Source organism: Dermochelys coriacea, chromosome 3 (genome assembly GCF_009764565.3).
Source record: "Dermochelys coriacea isolate rDerCor1 chromosome 3, rDerCor1.pri.v4, whole genome shotgun sequence".
Classification (NCBI taxonomy): domain Eukaryota; kingdom Metazoa; phylum Chordata; order Testudines; family Dermochelyidae; genus Dermochelys; species Dermochelys coriacea.
In genome coordinates, this window is record NC_050070.1 from 48,706,176 (window position 1) to 48,727,054 (window position 20,879).

General features: G+C 40.1%; 1 protein-coding gene across 10 annotated transcripts in view; it reads left to right on the forward strand.

Annotated features, from left to right (window-relative positions):
• PRIM2 (DNA primase subunit 2) overlaps positions 1 to 20,879 on the forward strand; it is a 295,884-nt gene that overhangs the window by 182,840 nt on the left and 92,165 nt on the right. For all 10 annotated transcript variants that reach the window (XM_038397762.2, XM_043510408.1, XM_038397754.2 and 7 more), the window contains 2 exons: positions 15,836 to 15,908; positions 19,043 to 19,228. In XM_038397762.2, the coding sequence (XP_038253690.1) occupies positions 15,836 to 15,908; positions 19,043 to 19,228 (259 nt within the window). The remainder of the gene's footprint in view (positions 1 to 15,835; positions 15,909 to 19,042; positions 19,229 to 20,879) is intronic.

The window sequence follows — 20,879 nt, forward strand, 5'->3', positions numbered from 1 at the left end:
GATCTGATGCAGATTTTGAAAAAGTGATTCCTCAGTCTCTCATTAGGTTGACTCTGAGCCTAACTGCTTGTGAGTCACCTGTGTGGTATACAGATGTGCAACCACACAAAGAAAAAAACTGGTTACTTTTCTCTATTGTAACTGTGGTTCTTTGAGATGTGGCTCACATGAATATTTCACAACCCATCCTCTGTATTCTCTGCATTGGAATCTTGAGTCACAAATTCTGGTGCGAAATAACTGAGCGGGATTGGGAGCCACTGCCCTCATAGCCATGGAAGGAGCCATGAGAAAGCAGAGCATATGAGCGCTGCCCTGATGGGTGCTGCTACAGAAAGCGCTCTGGCTCTGGCATACCACATGCACATACGCCTGAATGAAGGATGCATGCAGTTCATATCTTGATGAACAACAGTTACAAATACAAGTGAGTAACTGTTCTGTTGTACTGTTATTTTTTTCTCTTTTTTCATTAAAACATCTTTGTAGGATCATCAAAAATGCTCATCATTAGTATAACTTTATTCCCACTGAACTCAATGGTAAAACTACAATTAGTTTCACACTTAGTGCTTTTGAAAATTCCATCCTCTGTGTGAGGAATTATTGGAACGTTTCTCTGTTTTCACTATTGACAGTTTTTTCCATAATTTTTATGGGCAGGGATGGTGTCCCTAGCCTCTGTTTGTCAGAAGGTGGAAATAGGTGACAGTTCACCTGATGATTACCTGTTCTGTTCATTCCCTTTAAAACACCTGGTATTGGTCACTGTCGGTCTGATTCAGTATGGTCGTTCTTATGCTCTTATAAAAATAAGTGTTTTGTGCCATAATATTCAGAGCCATTGTCGGCCTCTAGGTTTTCTTTTGGTAATGTGTAAAAAGGAAAGACTGCAAAAACAAAGGGTCAGCTTTTTAAAATTAGTTGCCGAAACTAGCCATCTAACACTTAGATATCCTTCATGTGTTATGCAAATGGGGAAACCAGCTAATTTTTTGATTTTTCTCCATATGTTTGCATATTAAATTGTTGGCTTTGCATATGCAGTTTAAAAATAAACTTATCCCAATGAATGAGGGACCATACCAGAGCTAAGAACATCCCCAATATGATATAGAAGTGTATAAGTAAAACTGTAAAGAAACATTGTCACAGCCAGTGAAACCACAAAATATCACGTATTTTCTAGTCCCTAAAAAGGCAAAAGAAGTTATAGTTTAAAACTGGACTTTAGAATTGAGAATCAGGCTTTGGCAGGGAATAGACAGATGACCTGATAGGTCTTTTCCATTATTTATTTCTATGAATTGTGATTCATTTTTATTTCATCTTGCTCACAAAAATGGAAGGTATTTTAGTTGTAGGCTTCCCTCTTCCTTCATCTTATGAAGTTACTTACAGCAATGTTTTATTTTTGGCATATGTCAGACAAATGGAGCTTCATCAGGGGAGCAAAAGCTTAGAAATTATCTGAAAAGAGTGTGCAATTGAAGGTTACACAGCGCTGATTGGTTGCTAATGCATTGTGTGTTCGATAGCAGCTGTTCATATCTGCTTGTGAATTTTAAATTAGCCAGCCTTCACTTTCAGCACAAATTCTTTTTGCTGAAGTTTAAATCTATAAAGTTATTTTTTAAACAATACCTTATTTTAATGCATTGCTCTGTTTTTTAATGTGCAAACATTAAATTCATTTTGTAATGAGACCATTGTGTAATAAATACTTACTTTATCTATAGCTGAGATGCTGTTTCTCCCCTATTCTACTTTACTGGTGCTTTTAATGCTGATTGTACAGTAGTGAAATAAGAAAGCATTTTGCAACATTTGCAACACTCACAACTGGCTGTAATAAATGCGTAACATTCTAAGCTACAGTTTTAATGAGAAGAATTGCTGAGCGAACAGAATTGAAGAGGAAATCATCTTTACATACTATGCTATCATTCTAACATGACCTTACAGAGCCTGGAGCTTTGCATGTGACTAAACATGTACATGTTAAATAGAAGTCAAATTTTTTACTCCCAAATTAACTTAACTTTACATTTAGCGTTCTGTGTTCAGTGTGAACATATGGTTTCTTGAAGTTCTTCTATTATAAATACTCTGTACCACGGGGCTAATACAAGCAAAACAAAAAAAACCAAAGTCAGTATTGAATTGTATTGGGCAGTCCCAACAAACCAGTATGTGACTGTGCACTTAATCTGAACATGTGCAGACATGGAGAAAGAACCCTTTTTTCCAAAAGTTTGTAACAGCACATCTTTCCTCTGGGGGGGAAAAATACTTCCTTACATCTTTCCTCATGAATTCCTTTCCTTCTACTCTACCGTTCAGGATCTCTTCATAGGTTCACACAGGTAAAACGGCACTCTCAAACCCTTCCAATTCTCCCTGCCACATCCTTTCTCATTCACTGGACAACACTGTCATTCTACCTGTCACTCAGGCCTTTAACCATGGCATCATATCCACTCAGGAGCTCTCTCTAGGTTCTCACATACAGGCTCCTTCTAAACTGTGCAGAATTTTTCTGCATAATATCTCCAAGATATGGCCTTTGGTATCTGTCCACATAGCTAAAGCTCTCCTCCAGACTCTGATCATCACACATCTCGATCACTGCATCATCCTTTTCTCTGGCCTTGACAAATGCAAACTTGTCCTGCTCATATCCATTCAGTATGCTGCTGCAAAGATGGTTTTCCTAGCCATCTTCTTTGACTGTCACCCTTCTCTTTATATTTCTCTACTGACTCCCCTTTTTCTGCTGCTTAAAAATGAAGATAAGTATCTTATGTTTGATGGCCTTTCATGGCCTGTCTCCATCCTACCTAACATTTCTCATTCACTTTTGAAATGTCAACTCTCACTGCTGATCAGCCTATGAGCCAGTCTCCATGACCCACTTGTTAAATTTTCAAACAAGCACCTTCTTGCTTTCTCCCATGTAGCCCCTCACAAGTGGGAGGAGTTTCCTATAAACATCTGCAAAATGAACTCATTACCCTCCTTCAAATTCCTCCTCAAAACTTTTGTTTTCCATTATGTCTACAAAAAGTTGACAATGGTTAGGTTACTAATGTGCTAAGGTCACAGCCTATTGTGCTGATGAGTATTATCTCACTGATTGCTTGTACTTTTCTATTGTTCTGTCAGTGTCCATCTGTTGTACAGCACATAGCACAACGGGGCCCTAATCCATGACTGGATTTCTAAGCACAAAGGTATACTACTACAACTAATAACAAATCCTGTAGGTAGATTTGCATGGAGTCTCTTTAACTTCAGTGGAGTTACACATGGGTAGCTGGAGTGTGCCGGATGATCTTCGCTGGGTCCAGAAGGGCTTTGTTGACAGGCAAAGTTATGCAGGCAGATGAGGGTGATTGGAGGATATCAAGCATACGATAAGGCTCTTTAGCCTCCTTGAGAGGGATCCACAAGGAATCTGCAATTCACTTGACTAGATCCTGGAAGTGTTTAACATCATCTGCTAAGAATAGAGGCAGAGGCATGACAGCTTCATCCGGAGACAAAAGACAAGATGTTGGCTGTGAGTGAGACTTCATCGGCTCTAGCTTCCTGCTCTTCGAAGGATTCCTCTTGAGGGTCAGGTCTCTTGGGTGGAGTAGGTGATACGGGTTGTCCTTCTCTATGGTGCTCGATGCTATGGAAGATTGTTGGAGATGGCCACCCAAAGGTCCCAAAATAGCAAAGGTCATAATGGACAATATAATGTGCATGGATACGTCAATTGTCAGGGAGGAGCCAGATCCTCCTCTCTCTGCACTGAGGCTGTAAAGCTTTGGAACTGATGCGTGGACAATCAGCTTATCATCACAGTGGCCTATCTCCCAGGTGTTCAGAATGTGACCACAGATGTACTCAGCAGGCACTTCTTCCAAGAACATGAGTGGGAAATAGACCCCAGCATATTACACCACATGTTCAGTCAATGCAGGACAGCTCAGATAGACTTGTTCACCACAGAGTTAAACAAGAAATGTATCCTATTCTGCTTGTGGGGTGGTCTGGCTCACCAATCCCTGGGGGATGCTTCTCACCTTCACTGGTCATCAACTTTCCTGTATACATTCCTGCTGACTCCCCTAAAAGCCAAAGTTTTATGCTCAAAATAAAGAAAGACAACCAGAATCATCCTAATAGTTCTGACCTTGCCCAGGAAAACGTGGTTTCCTATCCGATAAATCTGGCCATTTGCTCTCCAATCACTCTCTACATTGCTCCTCATCTCCTCTCACAGGAAGGTGGGAAGATCCTTTACCCCAGCCTTGCAATGTTTCATCTCAAAGCATAGTTGGTTGATGGTTCATGGGATTAGAGGCAACCTGCTCAGAGGGTGTCAAAAGATTACTATTACACAGCAGGAAACTATCTACTTGCTACACATACTCAAAAATGGATGAGGTTTGTTGGCTGGTGTAACCTCAGGCATGTTGCACTGATGATCTCATCGCTACCAGATACATCCTAACTCTAAAATCTTTGGGAACTGTCAATGATCTCCGTAAGAATCCACTTGGCAGCAATCATGGCTTTCCACCCTCCAATAGAGGGTTATTCTGTCTTTGCCCACAGTGAGATTCCTCAGAGGACTTAGAAACCTCTATCCACCAATCTAATGCCCTACTCAAGCATGGGACCTCAATCTGGTTCTTAAAAACCTCACAAGACCACCCTTGGAACCAATGGTTACTTGCTCACTGCTCCATTTGTCAATAAAGATTCCTGATAATATCATGTCAGCAATGGGTTGGAGAAATAGGGGCTCTGATGGGATACCCCCTTTCGCACTACCTTTTAAGGACAGGGTCATACCAAATTTGTCCCCACCCCAAATTTTTACCGAAAGCTTTTAGTAAGTTTCATATTAACCAGCCCATTCACTTGCCTGTCTTCCTCTCCAGATCAGATCTAGATAACCAGAAGACACTGCTGCACATCCTTGATGTCAGGAGAGCCCTTGCCTTCTATCTGGATAGGACAAAGTCCTTCAGAAAGACCCATAGGTTGTTTGTCTTGGTAGCAGATAAGTGAAAAGTCTAACCAGAGACTTCTGAAGTGGATATCAGGCTGCACTAAATGTTGCTACGAGTGTTGCAATATTCAAACACCTTTGAATATATGTACTCGTTCTACAAGGTCCATTTCCACCTCTGTGGCATTCCTCAAGAACGTGCCCATTATTGTGAAATGTCAGGCCACTATTTGGCCATCTATACATATGTTCGCTGAACACTATACTGTAACTCACAACTCTGCGGCTGATACTGTGTTTGGCTTGGCTGTACTTTCTTCGGTACTACACACTACTCCAAAGTCTCCCTCTTTCCCTTACCTTAGAGGGAACTGCTCAGTAGTCACCTAGAGTGGAGCATCCATAGGGACACTACTCGAAGAAGAAGAAGAAGAAGAAATAGTTACTCATTGTCAAGGTTCCTTCCCCACCTTGAACTCTAGGGTACAGATGTGGAGACCTGCATGAAAGACCCCCTTAAGCTTATTCTTACCAGTTCAGGTTAAAAACTTCCTCAAGGTAAAACTTTGCCGTGTCCTTGAACAGTATGCTGCCACCACCAAGCATTTTAAACAAAGAACAGGGAAGGAGACTACTTGGAGACATCGTCCCCCAAAATATCCCCCCAAGCCCTACACCCTGTTTCCTGGGGAAGGCTTGATAATAATCCTCACCAATTGGTACACCCAAACTCTTGGATCTTAAGAACAATGAAAAATCAATCAGGTTCTTAAAAGAAGAATTTTATTTAAAGAAAAGGTAAAAGAATCACCTCTGTACAATCAGGATGGTAAATACCTTACAGGGTAATCAGATTCAAAACACAGAGAATCCCTCTAGGCAAAACCTTAAGTTACAAAAAGACACAAAAACAGAAATATACATTCTCTCAAGCACATCTTATTTTACCAGCCATTAAACAAAAGAAAATCGAACGCATTTTCTAACTAGATTACTTAACAGGAGCTGGAAGGCTTGCATTTCTGATCTGTTCCTGGCAAAAGCATCACACAGATGGACACAATCCTTCCCCCCACCCCCTCCAGCTTTGAAAGTATCTTGTCTCCATATTGGTCATTTTGGGTCAGGTGCCAGTGAGATTACCTTAGCTTCTCAACCCTTTACAGGTGAAAGAGTTTTGCCTCTGTCCAGGAGGAATTTTATAGGACTGTATACAGAAAGGTGGTTACCCTTCCCTTTATATTTATGACACGCCCTCCAAATCACAGATAGGGTGAAAAGCTGGCTGTGATTTCTTCCTGGAGCCCTAGGAGAAAACAGAGTTAATAAGACACATGCATCTCTAAATATACTACTAACTGTATAAAGACTAACAATATTTTCCACATCTCAAGGATGATTTTAACCAGTTGATTCTGGGAAACTTTCAAGGGAGAGTGCATCAGCCACTTTGTTAGAAGCTCCTGAGATGTGTTGGATGTTGAAATCAAAATCTTGGAGAGCTAAACTCTATCGAATAAGTTTTTTGTTATTTCCCGTGGCGGTATGAAGCCACTGTAGCGCAGCATGGTCGGTTTGCATGTGAAAATGCCGTCCCCAAACATATGGGCGTAGCTTTTCCAGAGCGTAGACAATGGCGTAACTTTCCTTTTCACTGATTGACCAGCGGCTTTCCCTCTCGGACAGCTTCTTGCTAAGAAACACGACAGGATGGAACTCTTGATTTGGTCCTTTCTGCATTAAGACTGCTCCCACACCACACTCGGATGCATCTGTGGTTACTAGGAACGGTTTGTCAAAGTCTGGGGCCCTTAGTACAGGGTCAGACATGAGTGTCTCTTTAAGCTGGTTAAAGGCCTTCTGACATTCTTCGGTCTACTGAACGGCATTTGGCTGTTTCTTTTTGGTTAGGTCTGTCAGTGGAGTGGTGATCTGGCTGTATTGCAGTACAAATTGCCTGTAATATCCAGCCAAGCCTAAGAAGGCTTGGACCTGTTTCTTTGACTTTGGGACAGGCAACTTGGATAGCATCCACTTTGGCCTGTAGGGGGTTGATAGTTCCTTGACCCACCTGGTGTCCAAGGTAAGTCAGTCTGTTGAGGCCTATTTGACACTTCTTAGCCTTAACAGTTAGTCCTGCCTCCCTTATGCGCTCAAAGACTTTTTGTAGATGTTCCATGTGTTCTGCCCAGGAATCCGAAAATATGGTCACATCATCAAGGTAGGCAACTGCATATTCTCCCAATCCCGCTAGGAGACCATATACAAGTTTTTGGAAGGTGGTGGGTGCATTCCGCAGCCCGAAAGGGAGCACATTAAATTCATACAGCCTGACGTGTGATGAAGGCTGACCTTTGCTTGGCGGATTCATCCATTGATACCTGCTAGTACCCCTTGGTTAAGTCCAAGGTAGAGATAAACTGGGCCCATCATAGTTTCTCTAATAGTTCATCTGTGCATGGCATTGGATAGTTGTTTGGGGGAGTTACAGCATTTAGCTTACGGTAGTCCATGCAAAAACATATCTCCCCATCTGGTTTGGGAACTAGAACCACTGGAGATGTCCATGCACTGCCAGAGGGGTGGATTACACCCATCTGTAGCATGTCCTTGATCTCCCGTTCTATAGCAGTTTTAGCGTGAAGAGACACCCAGTAAAGTTCGGTTCTAATTGGGTGAGCATTACCTGAGTCAATGGAGTGGTATGCCCATTCAGTCAGTCTTGGGGTGGCTGAGAACATCGGCGCATAGCTAGTGCACAGCTCCTTGATCTGCTGTCGTTGCATACGCCCAAGGGGAGGTTCACCTCTTCCATGCCACTATCACTTTTCCTTTCGTAGTAGACACCTTCAGGTCACTCAGCGTCATCTTCTCCCTGGGCTGTAAACTGACAAACCTTTAATTCTCTGGAATAAAAGGGCTTTAGAGAATTAATATGGTACACCTTAGGCTTTCGGTTGGAGGTGGGGAATGCTATGAGATAATTAACAGCTTCCAGGTGCTCTTGGACCGTGAATGGCCCTTTCTACGAAGCTTCCATTTTATGGGCCTGGAGCACCTTTAAGACCATGACCTGGTCTCCTACTTTGAAGCAACGCTCTCTGGCATGTTTATCATACCAGGCTTTTTGCTCTTTTTGAGCATCCTTTAGGTTTTCTTTAGCAAGGGCTAGAGAGGTTCAGAGGGTGTTTTGTAGGTCGGTTACCAAGTCCAGAATGTTAGTTCCTGGAGAAGGTGTAAACCCCTCCCATTGCTGCTTCACCAACTGTAATGGCCCCTTAACCTCACGGCCATATACAAGTTCAAATGGTGAAAACCCTAAACTGGGATGTGGTACAGCTCTGTAGGCAAAGAACAACTGCTGTAACACTAGGTCCCAATCATTGGAGTGCTCATTTACGAATTTACATATCATGGCTCCCAAAGTTCCATTAAACTTCTTCACCATGCCATTTGTTTGATGGTGGTAAGGAGTGGCAACCAAGTGATTCACCCCATGAGCTTCCCAAAGGCTTTCCATAGTTCCTGCCAGGAAATTAGTTCCTGCATCTGTAAGGATGTCGGAGGGCCAACCTACCCTGGCAAAAATGTCCGTTAGTGCCTGGCACACACTTTTAGCCCTAGTGTTGCTTAGAGCTACTACTTCTAGCCATTGGGTGGCAAAATCCATGAAAGTCAGTATGTACTGCTTTCCTCTGGGTGTCTTTTCTGGAAAAGGACCCAGAATATCCACAGCTACTTGCTGAAATGGAACCGCAATGAAGGGGAGCGGCTGTAGAGGGGCTTTGATGTGGTCTTGGGGTTTTCCCACTCTTTGGCATACCTCACAAGACCAGACATAGGTAGAAACATCCTTGCCCATTCCCTCCCAGTGGAACGACTTTCCCAGATGGTCTTTGGTTCTGTTCACCCCAGGATGGCCACTAGGATGATTGTGGGCTAAACTTAAGAGCTTTTACTTAGAACTACCAATTGTCTCTGAGGATGGCAGTCTTTCTGGTGGACACCAGAAAGAGTTTCCTTGTATAAAAGTTTTCTTTCTACAACAAACCTGAATCGATTAGAATAGCTGAGAGGCGCGGGTTGTTGTGTGCTGCTGTGGAAGCTCTCTGGAGGTTTTCATCTGCTTCCTGTTCAGCCTGAAACTGTTCCCTTGATTCTGGAGACTTCAGTTCCTCACCTCTGTAAAATCAGGATGGTAAATACCTTACAGGGTAATCGGATTCAAAACATAGAGAATCCCTCTAGACAAAACCTTAAGTTACAAAAAGACACAAAAGCAGGAATATTCATTCCCTCCAGCACATCTTATTTTACCAGCCATTAAACAAAAGAAAATCTAACGTATTTTCTAGCTAGATTACTTACTAACTTAACAGGAGCTGGAAGGCTTGCATTTATGATCTGTTCCTGGCAAAAGCATCACACAGACAGACAGAACCCTTCCCCCCTTCCAGATTTGTCCCCTTGTCCCCTCATTGGTCATTTTGGGTCAGGTGCCAGCAAGTTTACCTTAGCTTCTTAACCCTTTATAGGTGAAAAGGTTTTGCCTCTGTCCAGGAGGGATTTTATAGCACTGTGTACAGAAAGGTGGTTACCCTTCACTTTATATTTATGACACTCATCCTGCGCAGTAACTGTTTTTTTTTGAGATGTATCTCTCTATGGATGCTCCACTACCTGCCCTCCTTCCCCTCTCCTTCAGAGTTCTCTGTTATGGATCTTCATGATAGAAGGAACTGAAGGCGGTTCTTCCGCGCAGTGATATATAACAACGGCATAGGACATGAGACTGACTAACATGTACGCGCAGCCTGAATGGACACTGCTATGAAAAATCTCTGATCAAAGCATCAGGGGGCGCTAGCAGATCTAGAGTGGGGCATCCGAAAGGGGGACACATCTCAAAGAACCATAGCTACTGAATAGGGTGAGTAATCATTTCTTGTAAGCTCTTTGGGAACTTTCTCTTGGTAAAATGGTTCCCTAAGTTTTTACTAAGGTGACCCACCAACTACATTTTGTCTTTTTTTCGGAGCCACTATTACCTATAATCTGGCCTTGGACATGGCAACCCATCTAGAATCTTCCTGCCACGCACTGTTTGGGAAGGACAGTTTTAGTTTGTATATGTGAATTGCCTAGCATATTGAGGCTCTGATCCCTCATTGGGGTCTTAAGATGCTACACCTAATACAACACACTAGAAATTATTTAGTGTTTACAGGTAATCAGTTCTGGGGCTTAGGTACTCAGACTAGATGTTAGTGTTGGGATCTGATGATGATGTATGGTTTTGTAAGATAAGTAGGAAGATCCGTAATATGAGAGAAATACATAGTGGAGAAACCTAAAAGAACAATGAAAGTATGAAATTTGAAATTATGGGAAATCTATATTTTATTTGTTAATGCCCTGACTGATAACATACATAGAACTTGAACTTTGTAGAGCCCCGTGCTTTTTGCAAATCTGAAATACCACTAAATAAAAATCTAAAAGAACATATAAACTGACATAACATGAAAAACCCTACAGTAGCAGCTCCTGTCCCATGGGGCTGAGCCTGACTTCCTAGTGTGGGCAACCTGAGCCATGGGGACTCAGCACTGTTCAGGTTTTGCCCAGCCACATCATCAGGCCCAACCCTGCAGGACAGGAGCCACTGTTGCAGGATAAGTGTTGTGTGGGCTCACTCTGCAAATCTGCCTCCCACCCCCACCATGGGGCAGGACCAGACCCTCCGATGAAGTGAGCTGTAGCTCACGAAAGTTTATTCTCTAATAAATTTGTTAGTCTCTAAGGTGCCACAAGTACTCCTTTTCTCTTCTCATAGAGAAAGTGGATCTGCTGGCCAGAAATAGATGACTCTAGAGATTCTTTCATCAGAAATAGATGATATATTTTTAAAATTGAAAATAAAAAAATATATACATAATAAATCTGAGTAAAATTCAAATAACTACTTTTGATCAAATAGTCTTGCACTGGCAATAAATCTGCAAACTTCCTATCATGTAGCTATTTTTATCAACCTTTTTTGACTTCTTCTGGACTATATTCTTTGGTGAGAAAATCACCTAATTCCTTGGTATTCTAGAAGTATGAACTCACCTTAAATTTAAGATGTTGCTACAAAAGTGGAAATGGTGAGCCTTCTGGTTTTTATTTCTTAGTGTTAAAAGCTTGAAAATGGATTCATTCAGTGTGTTTGAATTAGGGCTGTCGATTAATCACAGTTAACTCCGTTTCTCCATCACAAATGCATTTTCCTGGTGTAGACAAGGCTTCTCATATGAGTGGGGCTTCAGCTCAAATGCTCTTTTGATTCTCAGCTGTGGCAGTAGAGAAAGTCTTTCAGAAATAGGTCACGGGCCAGTTGGGTATTTAAAGGTTAAACTAGCTTGTTAAATTTGGCGTCATTCTTAATAGGTAGCCAGTGGAGATCCAAAAGCACTGTTGTCATGTGCTTCCAGAAAAATGTACCATGTTACAAATGAGTATTGTATATATTTTACAGCTGGGGACACTGAGACATGTTGGGTCTCATCCAAAGCCCATTGTAGTCTATGGAACACTTTCTTTGGATTAGGTCCAGAGTGCCATTCAAATTTTGAGTGCCCTTACGGGGGCCAGCCTTTTCTGAAAATGAGACCCCTTTCGGAGTCTCATTTTAGGCATCTGATATCAGTAGTCTCTTCTGAACATTTGGACTTAAAGGTGTACTTAAGGCACCCTTTAAAAAAAATACTAGACAAAGTGCTTTAAATAACCACAGTAAAAATCTAATGTCAGTTACAGTGTTGTTTGGAACAAGAGTAGATTTAAAAAAAACAGTTAAATGTGTAATTTTGAAGTTGGTGTTGTCACTTTAACTTAGCTATAGACTCAGCTGTTTTGGCCCCTGAATTTCTTCGAACTGACCAAGATCCATTTTCAAGGAACAGGAGGCTAGGTAAAGATAATCCTACTCCTTGCACTCATTTTCCTCATGCTGCTGCATTCCGCATTAAGATGCCCCCTAGGTTCAGGGCAGTTTTCATAGGATCTTACTCTTCTGCTCTTCACAACATTTTTTTAGTTGCAGTTATATTAGTTAATAGGTGCTGTTCAAAGTAAATGAAACATTTTTTTTTTTTTGCCAGGGAATGCAGTATTAACTCTGTTGCTATGTTTACCACCCTAAACAGGATTCTAAATTAGAATATTGTCTTTTAGAAATGTTAATTCATAATTCATTTCTGATTTTTTTTTAAATCTCACAAAGGTTTTTTGTACTTTAGATAGAAGGTTTTGACAAGTTTAGTCTGGCAGCTGCTGTCATTTGAAGATGGTTTAATAAAATACAGATACCAAATGTTGAATCTGTTTGAGAAGGCTTTCTCTCTCTTGAAAGACAATTACAAATCTGTTTTAGTGCTTTTCTTCTCATTTTGTTTAGTATCTACAGTTCTGACTTCATTAGCATCTAGAGCATATTGTGTTTTCAGTTAGACCAAAATAAAACAGAAGAAGGTGTCTTTAGAAGACTTTCATTTTCTCCATCACCTACCTCATTTTTCTATTTGTAAGCGTAAGTATTTGTCTACTGATACCATGAAGGAGATTGTACAATTCTTTAGCTTGTTAAACCACGAGGTATGAAGTGAGTTGTCAAGTTGGATACATAGAATACTTAAAAGATCAATACCAAAATAATCTGAATCCAAATTTTGACCTGACCATAACATTTGTATAATGTGGTTAAAATTTCCTTTTGATTCTTCTAAAAAAATGTAAAAAACAGTGCTATGTGCCTTGCTCTTATTCAAATACTAAATACTCTTACTCAAATACTCAAGGGATTTTAAGAAAAAGGGATAGGGAAATGTCACAGACCTGATTGGGCTCCCACTGCTGGACATTCACTAGGCTGTGTTTGGATCCAAACATTGGGTCCCGAATGTTTCTAAATCTGAAGAGTCTAAGTAGGGTGACCAGACAGCAAGTGTGAAAAATTGGGACAGGGTGGGGGTAGTAGGTGCCTACATAAGACAAAGCCCCAAATATCGGGCCTGTCCCTATAAAATTAGGACATCTGGTCACCCTAAGTCTGAACAGCATCCAGGTTTTGGCCTCTCAGTCTTGGAGGGCAAACTCCCTATTTGGTACCCTTTGTCAAAAGTGGGATCATATGGTACAGCTGCCTTAGGCCCCAAAAGCAGTCTCACCAGTAGTTTTCCCAGAGCCCCACCTTCATGGGGTTTTCTGTTTTACAGTTTGACCTTTCATGGATGTGTGATGGGTACAGCAAGAAACTCGTTGAAAAAGCCTATGTACACACACTTTATTCACGGAGAAAGCATAGAGCCTTGCAGACCCATGCAAAAATAACAAAATCTGCATGCAGAAACCCTCTCTCCAGTTTTCTTCCCATATTGTGAAACCTTTGGGTTTGGTCAGTCCCTTCTGGGTCCCAAGACCCTCTTCTCTTTCTCCTCAATCCTCAAGTTTCCTTTTTCTTCCTCTACAACAAGTTGTCCTTTGCTTATTCAGATCTAGTGGTCAACAGGTTGCCCCTGGTCCTTTTTTTAACAGCAGGTTGTAACATCCCTTTCTTTGTTCTCCTGTTCTGCTGGGGCATTTCCATTGTTCCAACAAAAGGAATTTTCCATGGTATTACAATCAGGTGGCTTGCAGTCTAGATGAGTGTACACTGTGTACCTGTTTTCCCAAACATCACCCATAGGCACATTCTTTACAATAATCTTGTAACTTTACTGGTATAGGGTTATTCCTGGGTCACCTACTATGTCCACTCTTCTTTAGGCTTAAGGCCTAATGTGGCTAAGGTAACATCTTACAGGCCTCAGCTGTAGGCCTTGCTTTATAGCTTTACTTTGCTTATATGCCAGATACACACTCTTCACTCAGAAATATTTGTCAACCCCTGTAATGCTATCCTACTTATTCTTATATCTATACCTACAACTTAAATCTATTTATCACACATTGATTACATATGAATTAACCACAACAATAGATAACACAATAAAATGATTATATAAGGTGATTAGCTACATCCTTCAAAAGCCTCCGTATCGTTTTCTGTCATGCCTACAAAAAGCATGATGACACTACTGGTGTGCTGAGATTACTGGCTATTGTACTGACCAATATTGTCTCTTTGTTTCCTTGTACTCCTCCATCAGCCTGTTTGTATCCATCTGTTGTCTCTTGTCTTATACTTAGATTGTAAGATCTTTGGGGAAGGGAATGTTTTTTTGTTTTGTGATTGGACAGCACCTAGGACAGTAGAGTTCTGGTCTATGACTAGAGTTGCTAAACACTACAGTAATACAAATAATTGATGATAGTAAAATACCACTCAACCAGTTTTCGTTATCTATCTGTTGTCTGGGAATAGAGAGGAGGTATTCCCAAGATGACAGTAACCTCAAAAAGTTTGACCAATTGTCTAGCGTCTGCCAAAAACAAGACTAAAGAAGTAAACAAGGGTTTGTTTTAACTGTGATTTAAACAGAAGGAATACCATGTACTACAGTAAAGTCATCTCTCAATTGCATGTTTTACACAAAATAAAATATTGCAAGTACCAGAGAATAAACAGTAACATCCAGCATGCTCTCTTAGCCATATCCATTCTTTCTGGAGTTAATCACTGAGTGCCTGATAATATTTACGGCACTAATTTTTGTCAGAAGTTGTCTCCCTGAATCAGCATTCCCCAAAATGTTTTTTTCTTATGCAATATTTGCAGCTTAATTGAGTTAAAACGGATGCTTGCAAATTAAGTTCAACAAAACTTTACACAAATTCTACTTCTTTTCTTACTTTTTGCATCCTCTGTCTCACAGCTGAAAAAATCTTGTTTTCAAAGATCAAAAAAGAAGAATGCTTGATTACTGAATGCATGTAGAATCCTCACCTTAACTCACAGTTCTTCTAAATACACAGTCATGCTTTCTAGCGGGTATTCTGCAACATCTCTCAGTACAAATGTCATCTTTCTGTGTTAAATTCAAAACTGCATACAATCATTGTCCTCCAAAATATTTTATTTCAGTGTCCAATGGGGTGCCAAAAATCCTTACATTCCTAGTGAAACCTGAATTTTAAAAAATATTTTTCTAGTTCTGTCATATAACTCAGTGTTTTTAACTGTTTGGGGGTTTTTAGAATTTGACAGCATCCACAGAAATGTAGCTTGGGCCAGTGAGCTACTTGCTGAGCCTGTAGGTCTGTATGTGTGAGCTATTCCTGTTGCCAGTTGTGTTGGGGACCCTACCACATAAGTAGAGAAGAAAGTTGAATTTAATCATCATTGCTCTTTTCTTCTGCCCTGCAATCAGACTAGATAATCCCCCCACCTCACCCTCCCCAAAGGAGAATGCATTTGAGATTGCAAGTACTGCTCCAGATGCTTACATTTAGTTTACCACAACTTTGGTACTCTTGGTATTATTTTGAATACTTTTAATTAGCTTTTAGTGACTGTTCCCTTTTTTTTTTTAGTATGTGTTCACCATGGTGTCTCAACACTTTCAAACTCAGCACCAATACCTAAAGACTGAAGACTTTCCCCCCAAGGAATAAAGGAACAACAAAAAATTCTGTATAATCTTGATTTTAGCGTTATTTCTAATTTGGTTTACAAAACAGATAACTATCAGAATGATTTTTTTCTTGCCTGTGGTTTGCATGTAAAGTTCTCAGTTCCTAAATTTAATTTGCTGAAAGTAGCAAGGTCATCTATTCCTGCATTTATGAAAATTTCTTTTTTTTAACTAACTAAACTAAACAACTTATTTCCTTTTTTTGTTTCAGCCATTCCTATGTTGGTCCAGATTACAGTAACCAAAAAAATAATGGGAAAATTTCATTAGAACACATTGATGCAGTAAGTACTTTGTGCTCATCGTTGGTTACTATATGCTCATTGTTGCTTTCCCTTTCTAAAAACGATTAACGGTTCATCCCACCACCTCCTAGGGTATGGCTGGCCTTTCTGAAAAAAGTCTTTATTCTCCCTATCCATAAAAGCTGTGACTAAACTATCTGCTTTGTCTCTTCAGTAGTAGTTCTCAAACTGTTTTGAGGACCAGTTCAACAAAATTGTGTCACATAAAAGCTAAAATGCAGCAAAGTTAACCTGAAGTGCAACCTGTGAGAAATTAGAGGGGGACTATTTGTGAGTTGATGTTAATTTTTTAATTTTACCTCCAGTTGTTTTTCTTCTTCATTTTATAGTCAATTTCTCTTTAGTCTGCATAATTGGTCAGTTTTCCTGTTTTGGGGGATTTTTTAAAAATATGGATCTATGAAAGTTTATTGTAAAACCGCAATAATTGGCAGAGGGAATCAGGAACAAATGGGAGCAAGTGGCAGGAAATTTTGAATTTTGCCTAAATGCTACATTAGAAGAATGAATCTTAGGTAGAGAGATTCAGCATTAGAATTAAATGCACCTCCAAAACCAAGATTATTGACATCCTCACTTTTCATCCAACCAGTTTGAAACACCTGAGTATGAAGACTGCAATATATCACCTGTTTCAGATTGGGTAATTGATCTCCCACAGAACAAGAAGGCTTAGACTTCTACTCCATTCTCTTCTCAGTGCCCTAGGATTTCAAAGACAAGGAAAGCTCTATCAGAGGTCTTTGAAACAGATTCCTCCAGAAGCCATGGTTCAGGATGGAAATCCTAAATTCCACCATAGCAGCAATTCCAAAGAACACTTTTTCTGTCATTAATTTATCTGTAGAACACTTATCTACAGATTGTTCTATGTACCTCCTGGAGAAGATACCAGATTCACATACAAAAGATGATGTTACCAGTATGCTGCTTTTATTTTTAAAAGAATATTTAACTAAAGTGCTAGTAAACATTGTATTTTCCTCTGGTAGGAAAGGGTTCACGCATACCCATTCCAAAGCAATCTGCTCATTAGAGCACTGCTCCTGGAAATGGCCCACAAAACAGCTATCACTTAGCCCAGATTCCGTTCTGGAATAACATGGATTGGACAACTCCACTAAGATCTAAGTGATGTCATGGAGCTGATATTACTTCTGGGAGTTAGAGATATCAGCCTTCACAGAAATTTTGTTCCTATCAGAGGGCAGGATTCAGAAGCTGATGGCCAAAGGGCACAATGCCATCCATTCTTCAGTGAATCTATATTGGCTTTGATATCTTGAAGCAGAATGAAGGTCTCTTCACCAACATACTGTTGTCAGTGAGATTCCACATGTCTTCTCCAGAAGCTTCTGATTTTCTTGAGTCCACAGAACCTATTATTCCTGTTCTCTTTTGTCCCATTGCCAAGAGGTACTCAGAAGGCCAAAGTATGTTAGAATCAGAGCAGGTTTGTGGAAAAAATCTGTCAGCTTGAAGAGCAGGGAATCTCAAGAATTTCACCCTAGGCTAATGAAAGAACAGAACTGCAACACAATATTAGTTGGTTCAGAGCAATTAAGCCCTAAGAAAGATAAATCCAGTCCTGATCAGCCAAGATATACCAGTGATGTCTTAAAGCACTTCAGCAATGGCTTATATCAGCAAAGAAGGAGACACTAGATTCTGATTCTGGCTATGCGCATCTAATTTTCTTTGTTCCTTTGTTTCTCAAGCACAGCATGCAAAGAGGAAATAAACATCATATCAGCTGGTGAAGAGAACAAAAGATAATCCAGGAGAATGGAGCCCAAGATCTTTGAATGGAGAGTTGGGTCCTGAGTTGCACACCTATCAAGGGACCTTTTTGCATTCAGAACTCTGGAGAGAAACTAAAGTCTTATTCCACAGTAATAATAGGCTGTACTTTTCAAATCCACATCAATGAGGAAAACTCGCTCCTGGGAAATAAATCTTGTATTAAATGCCTTCCCTAAGCATTTCTTTGATCCCTTGTCACAAGTGCCCATAGAATTTCTGTCTTGCAGCAGTACAGCACCCTTCATGAAGGGAAAATTGTGCTAAGTGTTAACACAACCTTTATTCCCAAAATAAACCTTGTTAGAAGAAATTATTTTGTTTCCACTCTTTTTGCCCACCTGGAAAAACTTCCAACTCTGGCATACTCTTGATGTAAGAAGTACTATACAAATCAACACTGAATGCAGTACCCACTTCAGGAAAGCTCTAGCTCTGTTGGTCTAAAAACCTCAAAATAAATTAAAAATCAAAAAACCACCCTACATCTGCTGCGAAGGCTTCAGTTACTAAAGTAGTTTCAGAAGCTTTCAGAGAGACAAAACAGTTTTTTCCCCCTTTAACTGTTGTGCTCTTTCATTCAGAGCCATGGAAGTTTCATGACCTGAAGAATTATACTAACATACAAATTATACTAACATACAAAGAAAGATGTAGGGTGGCCATCTGGTCATGTTTTTGCACACCTTTACTATGTTTTACAAGTTAAATGTTCAGATAATCTCTCAGTCTTTGTCATGGGAGGAAGGGATTTACATTCTATGCTCACCCAGTAACTGATATATTTATTTAAAAAGATCTCTCTGGTACTTGTAATACTTCTTTGGTCTAATTTCAGTTATTGGGTTTAGTGTGCTGGTGCTGAGTGATGGTAGCTTGTGTTAACAGGAGGTCAGATTAGATGATCTGGTGCTCTCTGCTGGCCTTAGATTCTGTGACTCTTTGATGTTTAAACTGTCACACACTCCTTCATTTTCTTTGGGGTACAATCCTCCAAGGAGCTACAAGCAGGCGTAAGACCCATTGTAATGGTTCTGCAGGGGGTTTTTTGCTGCAAGAAAGAAAATTATCAAATACACTTTTGTTACTTAGTAGCTTTCCACTTGTGTTACTCTATTTTATGTTTTTGTCCTTGGAAGACTTATTAAATTTAAAGAGTCAAGGACATATTTGAATTATCTGCAGTCCAATGCATTTTATTTCCCCCAGCCATCGGCCTTTCCAAGTGGAGTTAATTAGTAATCCCAATAAGCATATATCCTATCAATTAATTGGCCAGTCTGTCTTACATACATATTTTCTTATTCCTGCAGCTTTCTGTTAAATCATTTCCTCTGTGCATGAGACAGTTGAACAAAGCCCTCCGTGATAACCACCATCTCCGTCACGGAGGCCGTATGCAATATGGATTGTTCTTAAAGGGCATTGGCTTAACGCTGGAACAAGCTTTGCAATTCTGGAAGTCAGAATTTATTAAAGGAAAAGTGGATGCAGACAAGGTAAGTTTTTTAAAAACAAGGCTAAATATCAAAATTCAAGGATTTCTTAATAATATACTCTGTGCTGTTTACCACACTTCATAATTAACTGGAAACTATTTTACTAAACATTAGTGTAAACACTAGAATAATGTACCTTTATAAGTACTTTTCTCCTTTTGGGTATAATTTTGCTTTTTAACAAAATGTTATTTTTGTCTCACCCACTGGAATGAGGCATGGGAAAAGAGAGGCAATTCCAAGGAAAGCCCTGTTTTAAACCAAATAAAGATCTGCAGATTAGAACTGACACGTTGTATTGCACCACTAAGCAGCTGAAAAGCCAATGCAGTTCAGGAAATGAAATGGCAGGAAAGTTGCCATATTTTGTACTAGCCGAAACTTGGTAATAGTCATTATTATTATTTGTATTATCATAATGCATAAGAGTCTTAGTCATAGACCAAGACCGCATTGTGCTAGATGTCATAGAAAAAGATGGCCATTGCCGCCAAGAGTTTCCAATCTAAGTATAAGATAAGAAGCAATACATGTATATAGACAGATGCGGGGAGTAAAGGAAACAATGAAACAGTTTTGGTCAGAGTGTTAGGCAGAGGCACCAGGAGCATAACTATTGTTAAGTGTTTTCTAGGTGTCATAGTAAAGAGAGTTTTAAGTAGAATAACGTGTTAGTTTTGTGGATATTTACAGAAAGCTTCTCCCATGGGTGAGGGGCAGCATGGGAGAAAGTATGAAGGAATGCTTGTTTGAAAACTTAGTAAGTGGGTGATGGAGGCTGGCATCATGGGCCTATCAGTGGGAGTTGACATTCTGATAGTGAATAAGAAATAATAGGATGGGGTAGAGCCTTATAAGTTAAGAAAGATAGTGTAAATATCATGCAATAGAGAAGGGGGAGCCAGTGGAAGACAAGAACATAATGACCATGTGGTTCATCTAGCCCAGTATGCTGTCTTCTGACAGTGGTCAATGCCAGGTGCTTCAGAGGGATTGATTAGAACAGGGAATCATCAAGTGATCCATCCACTCCCAGGTTCTGGCAAACAGAGGCCAGGGACACCCAGAGCATGGAGTTGGATTCCTGATGATCTTAGCTAATAGCCATTGATGGATCTATCCCTCATGAACTTATCTAATTCTTTTTTGAACCCCATTATAGTTTTGGCCTTTACAACATCCCCTGGCAACAAGTTCCACAGGTTGACTTTGCATGGTGTGAAGAAGTATTTCCTTTTGTTTATTTTAAATATGCTGCCTATTAATTTTATTGTTTTTGTGTAATGTGAAGGATTAAATACCACTTCCTTATCCACTTTCTCCATATAATTCACAATGTTATAGTCTTCTCTCATATCCCCTCTTAATCATCTCTTTTCCAAGTTGAAAAGATCCAGTCTTTTTAATCTCTCTTCATATGGAAGCTGTTTCATTCCCCCAATTGTTTTTGTTGCCCTTCTTTGTACCTTTTCCATTTCTAATATATCTTTTTTGAAATGGGGTGACCAGAACAGCACACAGTATTCCAGATGTGGGCATATCATGGATTTATATAGTGGCATTATGATATTTTCGGTTTTATTATCTATCCCTTTCTTTATGCTTCCTAAGATTCTATAGCTTCTTTGACTGCTGCTGCACGTTGAGTAGA